At 43.8% G+C, this 14,358-nt stretch overlaps 1 protein-coding gene across 2 annotated transcripts in view; it reads left to right on the top strand.

Moving 5' to 3' along the window:
• TRAF5 (TNF receptor associated factor 5) overlaps positions 1 to 14,358 on the top strand; it is a 261,574-nt gene that overhangs the window by 126,669 nt on the left and 120,547 nt on the right. For both annotated transcript variants that reach the window (XM_069233948.1, XM_069233949.1), the window contains exons 3-4: positions 3,048 to 3,105; positions 7,539 to 7,640. In XM_069233948.1, the coding sequence (XP_069090049.1) occupies positions 3,048 to 3,105; positions 7,539 to 7,640 (160 nt within the window). The remainder of the gene's footprint in view (positions 1 to 3,047; positions 3,106 to 7,538; positions 7,641 to 14,358) is intronic.

Below are 14,358 nucleotides of genomic sequence, written 5' to 3'. Positions count from 1 at the left end.
TGTGGGGTTCACAGTACTGACCCTTTCAAGTAAAGCTGTCAGACATCATTTTGTTTGTTTTATCTTTGGCCCAGCAATTTCTTTCAGTAATCACTATTGAGGGTTATTTGTTGCCCCTTTTGGCCTTTTACGCTTGCTGGATCTACCGTCCTTGTTTTAGTTACCGGTTGTGATGAGATTTGTTAAAGGTTTAATACGTTTCCTCTCAGTTTGCATAAGACCTTAACTTGGTTTTCATGCTACTCATGTGTACACCCTCCAGGCTAATGAATTTAAAGACTGTCTTCTCCATTGCCTTTATGTCAACACATCACATCACTGATCTTTTGGCACCTTTATTACATTTGTTCTACATCACCTTTTTCCTAGGTGAGCTGGTGCTGAGTACTCGAACAGCATTCTTGTCAAAAGTAGTGACTCCCTTCCACATTGAGCAATCCATCACTGTCAGCATTCTATGCTCCTCTTGCCTCTTCAAGAAAAAAGGAGAGGCTGCATTGGCTGGACCCCAAAAGAGCTTTCAACTTTTACACTGATCATACCTAGGACCATCAGGCGAGCAATCATCTGTTTGTGGGGTTCTTCAGAGAGAAGAAAAGGCAGGCTGTACAGAAGAGAACCCTATCGAAGTGGATAGTCCTCTACATTACGATTTGCTACCCACTGGCCATTAAGCAGCCTCTGTAATGCTCAGTAGCCCATTCCACCAGGACTAGGGCTGCTAAAAATGCCTTGGCACGCTGAGTGACTGTTCTTGATATATTCCAGGCTGCAACATGGGTGTCAGTGCTCACATTGCCTTTCCAGCCAGGTCTGGCAGGAATGACATTTCTTCTGCTCAGTCCTGCAGGACATAATTTTGGTCTAAGTCCACTCCACAGACCCTCCATCTAAGGAGATACTAAGGTGAGGAATCTGCAGCTAGAAGTATCCATTAGAAGAATTAGTAACCTACCTTCAATAACACTATTTCGTTGGCCATTCTGTCTAAAAGCAGATTAGTCACTGTCCTTCCACCTCCCTGTTCTTGTAACTTCTATAAAAGTCCCAAGTTAGTATTCATCACATTACAAACAGCTGTTCACTTTATGTGTCTGAGGGCACGAAAGGGAAAAAGACAGAAAACTGATGTCAGCGCTCGGGGTGGTGCTTATATGCAGCTCCACTCCAATACTTCTGGGGTGGTGTGGGGCCAGCACAGAACTGTACCACGCCAGCTACTGGCACTCAGAAGCATTGCAATGGAGGAAAGGTTTCCGGATCCAGTCTGGCGAATGGTGAGTATCCCAAGGGGACGAATCTGCACTTAGGTAGAGTATCCATCAAAAACAATGGTATTAAAGATAAGTAACTGGTTCATTTGGTATGCTTCAGTGTTTTATGGACTGTTAATAATGTTCCATAATCCTAATTTTTTTTGGCGTTTTGTATTATTTAATATGTGTTTTTTCACCCTGGAGAAAAGGAAATTGTAGATTATGTCGAACCTGTTGCCATCTCATTTTTGCCATCCACCACTTGTAGACACTATTCCACAAGGGTCAGTTATTACATTGCTGGCCTGTGGGATACCACCTTAAGGATAGGCCCCTCTCAGTAAATCCTGCTTGCTTCATCCCTGCCTCTCTCTGGACATTACAACAGGCTTGTTCTACCACCTCTAAGCTGTTGACACCAAATTATCTACCTCACAGTCCACCTTCAAACAGGTGTGTACCAAGATAACACGGGACAGGGTTATAGGTTATGTTTAGAGGATGTTAGGAGAAGGTGTGCTGGGTACATGCCTTGGGTGCAGGCACAGCACTGAGCACCTTCTGAGCATCAGTGGAGCCCCAGGGACCTGTAGGGGTACAAGTGTTGAGGACAGGTCTCCTCTCATCCTGTGCTTAGTGGGACTGGTCATCGTTGGGCTCTGAGCTCAGCATCCTCACACACTCAACTTGGGTCTTGTGCAACGCTAGTCTATGCTTACCGAGCCTTCTGGCTGTAGCCCAAGATTACACCCAGTACATTTTGGGGATTCAAAGTGTTGAGCAACTTAAATATTGTCATTGATGATGTCAATGGTGATATGATGTCACCTTTGATATTACTGATGATGTAATTGCTGATATCATCTGTAAGCAGTGCATTTAGGACATTTATAGTTAGTTGTGATGTTTACCATGACTGACAAATTGCAGTGTATTTTTACTTTTACCATCATAACTTCCAGGCATGAGAGATGTTTTAGTGAAACTTCTGTTTTTTAATAGCGACAAATATGTCCTCTTCTTGGTAAAGAACCATAAATTCCTTTTCTCTTTTAAACTTTTTCAGTGAATTGTATGGGGGTGGGTTTAATGATATACTTTGCCTCTAGGCTGTAGTAAGAAAAACTGTTGGCAGAAGCAGTGCTTAATTTCTGCTGGTGGTTTCTGGTGCTTAGCACCAGCACTTATTTAACAGGACCTGGGCTTTTGAATTTTACTCCCTTGTGCGATAGGCCCAGTAAATTTTTTAAATACATGTACCTACCTGTCCTGTCCTCCTCCTTCAGTTCATATACCTGTTCTGCAATCCACAGGCATTGTCTGCATTTCATGGTGCGTTCAGAACACTTTAGTTCGCTGTGTCCCCCTTTGTCTTACCAGTGTATTAAAGTGTCCTCAGGTGGATTTAAGGCCAAGCAGTGTGGTACGCGGCACACCGGTGGTTTCTGAGCAGCGCTTTGAGCACTGGCCCTTACTATTCTACAAATTAAGCACTGGGGCAAGGCATTAATTCTGGCCATGCCCTATGTCCAGCTCCTTACCACCAGAACTCACTGCATATAGCTGTCAGCAATGCACACCAGCACCTGGTTGCAGGCTTTTGCCTTTATCAGTGCCATGGCTGCTTGCCCCAGAACGCCAGTTGTTTATAGGTATATATTCAACAGAGCACCATATCTTGATAAATCTTTACTTGAGCAGCTACAGACTGGTTTGTTCTTGTCTTCAGTGTAACTAAAGTGTACTATTCTCTACAGTTACAAGTACATTCCATGTGTTTTTTATTTACAGAGAAAATAATGAACTTCCTGTGTGTCCTTTAGACAAAGAAACTATAAGACCCCATGAGGTAAGGCAGTTTATCTATGTTTGAAACGATATACGTGTATCTTTGATGTTTTGTGTCGCACAGGAAAGTCTTTAGTTTTTGACTGTCCACAAGATTGTCGCATTTTAGGTCAATAACTTGTCTGTAGTTAAGGTTCAAAGAATGTTTTTGTAACATAAACAATTTCACATTGAATATTATTTAACTTATAAACAGTGTTGACTTGCATTGTCTGAACAAGAACATTGAGTTGGCCAGTTTTACTCTCCCAAACATAAGTATGGTGTAAATGTTAAAAGCTGGGGGGGGGGGTACTTCCCTACTTATGGTACCTTGTGGTCTTATCTTGATGGCGAGTGTATTCCAACAAGGGATGTCTGACAGTTGTAAAGATCTCTTCCTATAGAAGGACTTCCTGGTTTTCGGTAAACTTAAACAGGCATGTTTTCTGAAACCTTGGGCTACAGGCCATATTTTTTAATCGGTTAGTTTAATATACAATATATGAAGTTGCAAAACAATGGATCTCCTAATATACAATTTGTAATTCTTTGTTATTTCTCAAGTATCTTAATACCTGAGAGAGTGAGAACCTCACGTTTTAGAATGTTGCCTCTTGTAAGTACCAGAGCCAGACAATTACTTCTTTCCTTTAAAGCTGGGGTTCCTCGTTAGGAAACCTTTAGTTTCCAAAATTCACTGAAGAATTCTGACCACAAACTTTACATTGTAAAGAAACATAACATGTATGTACAAGTTGGGCTTGAAGTACTGTTTTCCCATTCGTGCAGAGAAGAAATGTATGTATTCATTCCCAGGCAGTTCTTGTTGTTACTAACTAAAACAGGCTTAAAGTGCTAGTCTTCTTATTCTAAGCACTTGCACTGTGGATTATTACTAATAAGTCAAACAGTGGAAATCCAGGTTACATCAGTCGCAGACACGCAGACTAAGGCTTTCACACAGTGACCTAATAAACACCATATGTAAAAAAACACATACCTCAGTTTAAACCCAGCCATCTGCAAATCAGTCTTTACCCTGTTCATCATGGGAATAGTCCAGCCAAAATGCCAAGCCAGGACCTCCCTGAACCGGAACACAAATTGACAGTTCAGGCTGGGCTGTTCCCATGACGTGCAGGGTCAAGGCATGGTGAGCAAAATTGTGTGTTTCATGTTCTTGCCTTAACCATTTGGTGTCTGCAACCTGTGACCTGGGTCTTAAACCATATTTAAAAATAATATTCACATACTATCCTCTACCCTTTCCTTTAACTTTGGTGTCTAAAATCTGCTGTTCTTAAAGAACACTAGCCTTTAGGAATTCTATTTATCTGCAAATAAGCCAGTCCATCTCTTAGCCTATCAATGGTTTTGTGCATTCCTTGGTGATGAGGTACAGCGGAGAGATTCAGTCAGTGGCAGCCAAGGTCTCCTCTTTTAACTCACTCTTGGAGACGTGATTTGGAGTCAGTCCCATGAGCTTACTCCACTGCAAAGATGACCGAGCATGCAGCATGACTCTAAAGCCCCTAATTGCTGCAGATCCTGTTGGTTGAGGGTCAGCGTGACAGGTTTAATTGGTGCACAGCTACGAACAGATCCTCTCCCATGCCATGATGCCTTTACAGGACATTCCATGCCTGGGCAAAACTTCACACTTCCAATTCACAGTGATGTGATGGGACCCGACTTACCACTGTCCATGACCCAACTGAAACTAATTTTTTGGGGTGTTCGACCCTAAGCAGTCCTTCTGAAGTTTCACCCCTGGCACTGCAAATCAAGAATGTGGACCGACTTGGGACAATGAACCTGACCTCTTCTACCAGAAACCTCTCTCTGCTGACCTGCCTTTAACTGGGAGGAGCACATACTAGTGAAGGATTATATAGATCAGGTAGATAACTTCCATGATTTCTGACCAGTTGTAATCCAAGGAATACAGAATGGTTGGCTTTTATAGGTTTAGTAAAAATAAACTATGTTTAACCAATGAGACCAGAACAAATTAATGTATAGTAGGTGGGTAAACACATTACTGAAATACCAGAGGAATTAGGAGCAGGAATGTGGCTAAATTGTAACCTCAGGAGTTCCTGATTGTAAAGGGAAGCAGTGTTCCGGGATTAACCGGGATGCAACCAGGTGTAGTGCTTATCCCACGAATAGGTATGACAGAGTTAAGTGTTTTTTTTAAATTTAATACTAGGTTCACTTTGTGAAAAATGTTGATCAAAACATTCTGTTGAAGACTGGAAGAGGGTAGCTGATAATTATTGGAAGGAAAGGAATGTTCTATTGCCACACGTGATCAAATTGGTCACTTTGTGGGAACCAAGTGTAAACTCCTTGTCACACATGAGTAGCAAAGAGCCAAATCCTCTCAGAAGTGATCTTGTCTCCAAACGAGAATACACCGAGGTCTAAAATACTGGCTAGAGGAAAAAGAGTTCTGGGTCAAAGGATCTGAAAAGTGGAAAAGTGAACATTGTTGAGTCTTGAGGTTCCATTTGTCTCCTTTTCGTCATAATAAACACCGGGCCCCCATACATGTGCCTGGATGCCATTTGGCTGTCACATGGTTTGGATTATTAATGGACATTATCAAGGTTTGGTTCTAAAGGACTTTTCTTCAATCTAGGTTGGCCCATAGAGCTGGTCCGTCTTGCAGGGCCCAGTCTAGCTCAGTAAACAAGCCTGCCTTGGACAAGGATGAAAAACTAGTATGGTGAGGGTTGTCCACAACTGAGGTAACAATAAGCAGGGCGTCAAAGTCTTCTTGGACAGGCTATCTCACAATTACCTTCACCTTGACCACAGGATATCCTTTTACCTAGAATATACAAGTGTGGTTCATCCAAAGGTGAATAATTCACACATTTCTGGAAAATCCACATTTATTTTGAATTGTTACCTGCAATTTTTAAATATATATTTGATTAATTATATATATTCATTACCATTGCCTATAAACAACAATAATTATACAAAAACAGTCAGTCTTCCACAAGGGCTGTGCAAAATGTACCCCCAGGATGCCTGGATGCAGAATTATAAAAACTGAAATCTGTGGCTGCACAGGGAGGTGTTTCTTTACCAATCAATATCCGTCCTTTATAGAAATATTAATAACATTCTCTATATACGGCCGCAGAATGTCTAGGAGAGTGCTCAATCTGATTAAAACTGTTAGGACCCTTGGGCCAAGACATTTCTTATGTACAGATCCTAACTGAATGCACTAGCTGATTCCAATAAATTCACATCTGCGGTTCTCTTAAATTCCTTGCTCGCAGGGGTGTAATATGATCATTGGCAATTTTTGATGTTCATTTGGAATTCTGGGTGCCCTGAGCAGCTAGACTCAGAAGTTTATACCCCTAGAACAACCAGGATGTACTATTAGCTTGGCAGGGACATGTTGTCTTAAGCCAACAATTTAGATAGGTCAGCTGTCCTCTGCTTAAGGTTGTCTCTGTGCCCAGGAAAATGAAAGTACAAATGTTATGTTGTGTATTAAAAATATTTTGATAGTCTTTGTGACGGTTCAGAAATGTAAAACATAATACCTTTGAAAGGTAGATGATCTTTTCTTGTTCCTGATATATCTTAGAAGCACCCTTGTATGATAGGGTGATGTATAGCTAGGCACATGGCCCTCCAGGGTAGCAGAGGCCCCTGCTCAGCTGCCTAGCTGAGGCCCACACACCTCAGTTTCAAATGCACTGACTCTGTGGGAGAACATCTGACTAAAATGCACGTTGGGCAGGTTCCCATATCATGGCAGCCCACTTGGAATGTATGTTTGTATTTCAGGAACAAACTCCCAAAAGCAAGAGTTTGTTTCTGGAATGCAGAATGAAATGTCCTTGACACACAGGAAGGTTTTCTCCACGGGTTTTAGCAACTTTTTTTCATTACCTTGCCCCACGTCCATTTTGCATTACATGGCAGGCCTGAACAGGAAAATATGTCATAATTCACTCCCTAATTTGGGATTTCAAATGTATGGCTGCTCTATGGCAGATGATGACCAATCAAAAGTTTCCAACAGAGAAGCCAGCAAAGGTTCCGTTGTGAAATCTGGTGGTTTGCCTACCTCTAAATGAGGTTGGGGAACTGCAGGTTGCTTGGGGAGGAGACCTGAGAATTTATGGTGGTTCTCCACTCACACTCCGCCAATCCATGAATGGCCCTCTCAGTCCTTTTCATATTGAATAGTGAGTCTTGAATAGTTTATTTATGAACTTCAGTGAGTCTGGGATTGCTGATATACCCTACAGATATCATGAGTTTAGTTTGATTAGGTAACAGGTCATAAAACTTATATTTGCGCTGTATGCTAAATATTTGAATATGTTTAGTAACATATATAAAGGGAATATAGATTTATATTCATCATAATTGCAATCATAGATTAAAATGCTGTGTGTCGACTTTTTTTTGCAGATTTACCAAGATAACTATTGTAAAAGGGAGGTTTTAAATCTACTCGTCTTTTGCAAAAATATACCTGAATGCAATGTAAAAGTGACTTTGGGCAGATATCAGGTGGGTATCTATGCAATTACATTGTCTGGAAAGCATTTTGTATATTCAGAGACTGTGTTTTTGTTTACAGTCTACTTTATTGATTGCCACATTTCATTAAATGCAACTAAGCATAACAGCATTTATATTTTAATTCAACAGATACCTGAGAAACTGAAACTGTAATTTATAGTTGTTCAACGTTAAGGCTGTTCTTTGCATATAAAATATACAAAGTTGGTACCTGAGCGTGGCCCGACGGTTAGCTAAGCAGAGGTGTTACTGTGAGCTCCCCTCTGCAGCCACAAATATCTTACAATCACCTGTTTCTCTAGATGGAAAGCAAAACTCTGCAAACCTAGAGAATGCTGCTCACTTGCACCATTCATTTGTTCGTACAGTCTGACTGGACCATGCTCCGAATTCTTCATTTCCATCACCATCTCCGGCGTTATTAGATTGGCACTGAGGGCTGCTGGACACTGCCCAGCCCACAACGTGAGGGGCCAGATGTCAGATCCACCAACCGAAGAGAGGCTTGAGGAGTGGTGGTGCCGTGGAAAGGGGGACCTGATGGTAGACCCGAATCCTGGGATTGAACTGCTCTGAGGCTCTTTCCTCTCTGGTATGGCAGCTGTGTTGTACCTGCGTCTCCCTAAATGAGAAAGATTGTTCCTTCAGAACTATCTATATTGTGCCCTTACCACATTTCCGTTTATTTAGTCATCCCATGGAGGTGCATCATAATCATTCATTGAGGTCTGACCTTGCCTCTTTACAATTTAATGTGAAAAACTTTTATACTAACCGAGTGTGGCTCTCTGCCCTCCCTCTTACAGTGGGGCCGATACCTGAGGGAGCAGTGCGGACTTCTTTTGTTCTGAGATAATTAATCAAGACTTTCATAGAGCACAAGCACTGTTGTGGCACTGGAAGACTCTGGCTTTCTGACTGAGGTGCCTTGCAAGAGAGAGGTGACTTACACCTCACTGAAATATCTCCGGCCTTCTGTATTGAGGTCTAAGGGGGTCATTCTGACCCCGGCGGTCTTAGACCGCCGGGGCCAGGGTCGGCGGGAGCACCGCCGACAGACCGGCGGTGCCCCGCAGGGCATTCTGACCGCGGCGGTAAAGCCGCGGTCAGACCGGCAACACTGGCGGTCTCCCGCCAGTGTACCGCCGCCCCTTTGAATCCTCCAAGGCGGCGCAGCTCGCTGCGCCGCCGAGGGGATTCCGACCCCCCCTACCGCCACCCAGTTCCCGGCGGTCCGCCCGCCGGGAACCGGATGGCGGTAGGGGGGGTCGCGGGGCCCCTGGGGGCCCCTGCAGTGCCCATGCCACTGGCATGGGCACTGCAGGGGCCCCCGTAAGAGGGCCCCTACGAGTATTTCACTGTCTGCTTGGCAGACAGTGAAATACGCGACGGGTGCAACAGCACCCGTCGCACCTTCCCACTCCGCCGGCTCGATTACGAGCCGGCTTCATCGTGGGAAGGACGGTTTCCCCTGGGCTGGCGGGCGGCCTTTTGGAGGCCGCCCGCCAGCCCAGGGGAAACCTCAAAATACCCACCGCGGTCTTCCGACCGCGGTACGGTATTTTGGCGGCTCCCGCCGGGCGCGCGGTGACCGCGCCCGGCGGGAGTCAGAATGACCCCCTAAGTGTCCAACTTGATTCTCTGAACTGGAAAAATGATTACTTGGCAAATTTCTGTTTCATGTTATCTCAGGGTGCACAAACTTAGGACTAACGTAGATGGATGGGCTGACATCCTACAATAAGTCAGTAGCTTAGGACCCTTGTGGAATCTGATGAGGAGTCTACCTTACAGTTGTTCTTGAAAGTAGCGCAATGGTTTGCAGAAGATTATATGATTACGCTGAAGGATACGATTCAGGAACAAGTCAACAAAACAGGCAGCTGCGGTAAGACCACTTCAAGACCAGTTTTGAGTCCACAACTATTTAGGTGATTCGCCACCTCACACCCCCTGGCTACTCAAGAACCTTTGGGAACATCCAATGCAGATGTTGCATGGCTACCTAAGATAATCCTTGAATCACAAAAGGTGGTGGAAATTAAATTGGGAGATGGTGCATTGAATGCCATGGGGTGAGACCTCTGGTTCTGGGGCTGCTAGGCTCCAAGCAGTGGTTAAGGTCAGAGGGCCAGGAGTAACAACTACACAAACAGCAAACTCTCACAATTTCTATTAACAATGCAGGTTTGCTGGACATAGTTGAACATGAGGTCATAGATGCTTGAGTGGAGCCAGTTCCTTGACGTTGGTTCCCTCATATAGCAGGTATGGAGGAGCTCACCTCTTACCTCTGTAAGGACCGTGTTACCTTAGTTCAACATTGTTCTTTATTCTGAAAGTAACACTTCAGTATAGTGGGATGTATATGTCTCTTAGACTGATGAGCGAGATTCTCATGACAGTCCACACGCATTTATGGTATTTCAGGAGGTATAAGGCAGCCTGACATGAAAGTTTAAAATTATACATCTAAAGTTGGAGTTGAGGATGCATGGGGTGGGGTAAGATCAAGGGTTTTATGAAATTATTTTGATATTTTGAGTTAGTTGTCTATTGACTTAGCTGTGATACTGCAGGTGTTGAATGGGCTACGGTCACTAGGAGGTAGGTATTTTTCATTTTAGCTACCCTATTTTGGAATGGAGCTTATAAAAGGTAATCACAAAAATTATACTAATTGTGAACTGGAATGTTAAGAGGATGAGAAATGGGGTAGTGAAACATAGCTGAATAAAATCTTATTTAGAAAACAATACTTTGATCTCTATACTGAAAAAGATTCTTTGAACAAAATTAAATTTGCTAAATTAGCAGTTCAACAGAACAGCCACATGCATTACTAATATGTCACATCCGTGGGTATGGGCATTTAAATCTCGATCAGGGACAGTGGGCGGTTTACGCCTAATGTTGCAATTATGGGGACTATAAATAGCACAACTTCTTTGGTGCTGTGAAGTGTGGCTGTGATAGCAACGAGTCCTTCTGTTTCCAAAGTTTAGTAAAGGTTATTAGGGATTATGCTCAGCTTCTAGCCTAATGGATGAGAACTTTAATCTTATTCTTGACTCAGGCCTTGACATAGCTAGATTCTTGGTAAAGTTACTTTAAGTGGGAGGAGGTTTTAAGGACAGGACATGGGAAGAAAAAAAGATGTTCCACTTTGATTATATGAATCACCTCATTTATCCTAGAAAAGATTTCTTAATAACAGAACAGGAGCATGTGCAGGTCTTTACTGGCTATGACAGACATCTATGTGATCATGTGTACTCCCATTCAGAATGAAGATAGGCAGGAGCTGGGACCCAGTGTCAGCACTGAGGCTTCAGGCCAGTTGGCGAGAGACCCGGCAAAGTTAATAACGTTTTACATTACTGAAAACACAGATACTGCTTACAGCATGGAATGGAGTGGAAGGCTATACATGGGATTCTAGGGAAAACAATATGGGCATCTCTGTATGGGTTAGGAGGACGCTACCATATTAATGGTGCTAGTACTGATCACCTGGCTTTTGCTGGGATTCGTGCTGATTGAAGTCTGTATTGTCAGGTGGTTTTATAAATGGTTAGAGAAGATCTCTCTTTCCGATATATGCATTGATAATTTTACCAAATAGCTGGCTGGCTCTACAGAAACCATAGTCCTTGGAGACAGTTTCACTGCTCAAGTAAAATCTTCTCACTCTCTGTAAGTGCAGATGTTCAATCAAACACTGCAAAAAGCCAACATATGACATGGAATCAATCCTGGTCCTCATCCTTTCTGCTCCTGATGCTTGATAAGCCAAATACTTAATTAGAGTTGGGTGGTTGGCCCACCTGGTGATCCATTCTCATCAGCTTTCAGAAGGAGCTTTTGGACAGTGAGAGTTGGAGTTGATGTATGCATAATACGAGGAGCCACTTCCATGACTGGGAGCAAGAAGATCAAATAAACAAAATCAGGAAGTGGTACATTCACAGAATAGGTAAAAGAGTTTACATTTTTAAGCGGAGTGTATGAGTACGAATATGTAGAAAGCGACCGAATGAGCAAGACTAACTGCACCTGGCACTGGCCGCACGGACACCATGTCTAGAAATAAAAAGGACTTAAAAAACAAACACCTTTTGCAGAGTTCCTTGTGCGTCCAGCAGTTTTTGGGCAACAATAAAAATTTCAAGATATCTTTGGTGATTAATGTTCTTGCTGGAGAGAGATCTTTTGTCTAGTGGCAATTTCCACTCATGATAAAGTAGCGCGTAGGGTTAATATGCGTGCTACAAAGAACGTTTACCATGCAGATCACCACACTGTATTTTACCTAGATCACTCAGTAGGTGACTGCTTTTGTCTCAGGGATCCTTTGGTTACTTGCAGTTCATACCCTAATGAACTAGAGTGAGCTATGAAATGCCATCAACGAGCTGCACGCAAACTGCATGGTATAGGTTAGAATGTTATGTTTTTCTCCAGTCTTTCATTATCTCAATGTTGCTAAAAACGTCAATTTTGGACTAAAGACATTGACATAAGTAAAACCAACCACTTTGGTGTATTTTAAGTCCTGGGTTTGTGCTTTTCCATACCAAACACTCTTAACATATACTGCCTACTAGTATCTGTGACATGACTCCTACACCTCTTTGTCTTGTGTAACATTTCCTGTGGACTGGTTTACACACAAGTGATAGAGTGGCTCTGTATTCTGTGAGTGATGTAAAATGCACTGACATCCTACTCTGGTATGAAGAGTGCTACACAGCAAATGAAATGCACATGAGGGAGGGGTGTGGAAGGATGAGGGGCACTGGTGGAGTGTGGAAGTGAGGGAATTTTTGGAGGAGGCGGCTTATGGCAGAAGGGGGCAACAAATGTGCTGTACTGGGCACCACCAGCACTGAAGCCGGCCCTGCCAATGAGCAGAGATGAAGGGTGGCCAAAAGAGAGTGCACATTTCAAAACAAAACAGAGAAAATGAAACCTACATTGTACGACTAAAGGAAGCTAAGGTGCCAGTAAAATCAGTGGATTAGCAAAGATGTCACAACCCGTAACGCAATCAGAAAGTAGGCCATTCTTCTCACTGTTGGCAGCGCCGGTGAGGGCAATGGGTGGTGCAAGCTGCAATGGCCTCCCGACGAGGTTCCGGGTACATATTGTTTTTTACAAATTAAGCACAATATTTGGGTAGTAAAATACAGCCATAATTTGGGTTCAAGCCCCTGAGCCACTGCACTTGCTTTACTATTGATAGCTGTGCCTCTGCGTGTGGTAAGGAAGAGATTAGAGAAGACAAATGCAGGAACTTTGAATATTCTGAGAGCAGTAACAGATTTTGGAAGTCAACATAATAGGTGAGATGAAAAGGAACCAATGTTTGGAGAAGCAATTTCAAAGTGGAAAAGGGAAGAAGAGATGTACATTTTCGAATGTTAATAATTGAAGATTACATATTCAAAACAAAGGAGATTTGGGAAGGGATGTTAAGTGAAGAAAATTGCAAGCAAGAGTACCAGACACTAAGGGAAGGAATCTTGTTGTCAAAGTGATGCTTTTAAAGGCACATAAAGAAATAAAACAGAAAACAAGCTGTATTTTATAACAGGCAGTGCTTTATTTGAGATGATGGTGGCCAATAAGCACTCAAAGATAGAAGACCAGTGGCAAAGGGAGAAAGCAGGGATTAGAAAAGACTATAGGAGTGAGAAAAAGGAACTGGGAGTGTCTGGTGGTGGATCAGCGAGTTACGAGATGAAATAAGGACTAGGCGTGCTTTGTATTTAGCTTCTCAACATCCAATAGCGTGGGCAGAAAGCTTCTGGGTAGAACTTTGGGTGCTGGCAGTTATTCTTTTACAAACTGAGGGGGTCATTCTGAGTTTGGCGGGCGGCGGTTGCCGCCCGCCAAACTACCCCGTCGAAAGACCGCGGGGGCCATTTCGACTTTCCCGCTGGGCCGGCGGGCGACCGCCAAAAGGGCGCCCGCCGGCCCAGCGGGAAAGGCCCTGCAACATAGAAGCCGGCTCCGAATGGAGCCGGCGGTGTTGCAGGGGTGCGACGGGTGCAGTTGCACCCGTTGCGATTTTCACTGTCTGCAAAGCAGACAGTGAAAATCCTGCTGGAGCCCTGTTAGGGGGCCCCTGCACTGCCCATGCCAGGGGCCCCACGACACCAGTTCCCGCCATCCTGTTTCTGGCGGTGAAAACCGCCAGAAACAGGCTGGCGGGAAGGGGGTCGGAATCCCTATGGCGGCACTGCAAGCAGCGCTGCCATGGAGGATTCCCCCAGCCGGGGGAAATCCGGCGGAAAACCGCCGGACCCGGCTGGGCGACCGCGGCTTCACAGCCGCGGTCGGAATACAAAATGAAGCACCACCAGCCTGTTGGCGGAGCTTCAGCCGGCCTCCACCCTGGCGGTCATAGACCGCCAGTGTCAGAATGAGGCCCTGAGTACTGATAAAGAGGTAATGGCTTTCTCTATCTTCTGGGTAAAGAATTACCTCATCTAGTCAGAATGGTGATGAGGAAGACAGGCCAGGTGGAAATGTGGACTAAGAACGAGAGGAGAATGGTATATGAACATGTAGTTGAAAGGATTTCCTGAAATAGGAAATAACTCACTTTAAGTTTTACAAGTAGGTGTAGACTTACATATCTTTACCCCCTCAAACCAGGGGGTAGAACGACCTCAAACAGGATTTAGGAGTGTTAAGCTGA

The sequence above is a fragment of the Pleurodeles waltl genome, chromosome 5, assembly GCF_031143425.1.
Source record: "Pleurodeles waltl isolate 20211129_DDA chromosome 5, aPleWal1.hap1.20221129, whole genome shotgun sequence".
NCBI classification, from domain to species: Eukaryota; Metazoa; Chordata; class Amphibia; order Caudata; family Salamandridae; genus Pleurodeles; species Pleurodeles waltl.
Note: the sequence above shows the minus strand (reverse complement) of the source record. Positions and strands in the feature narration are given on the sequence as shown.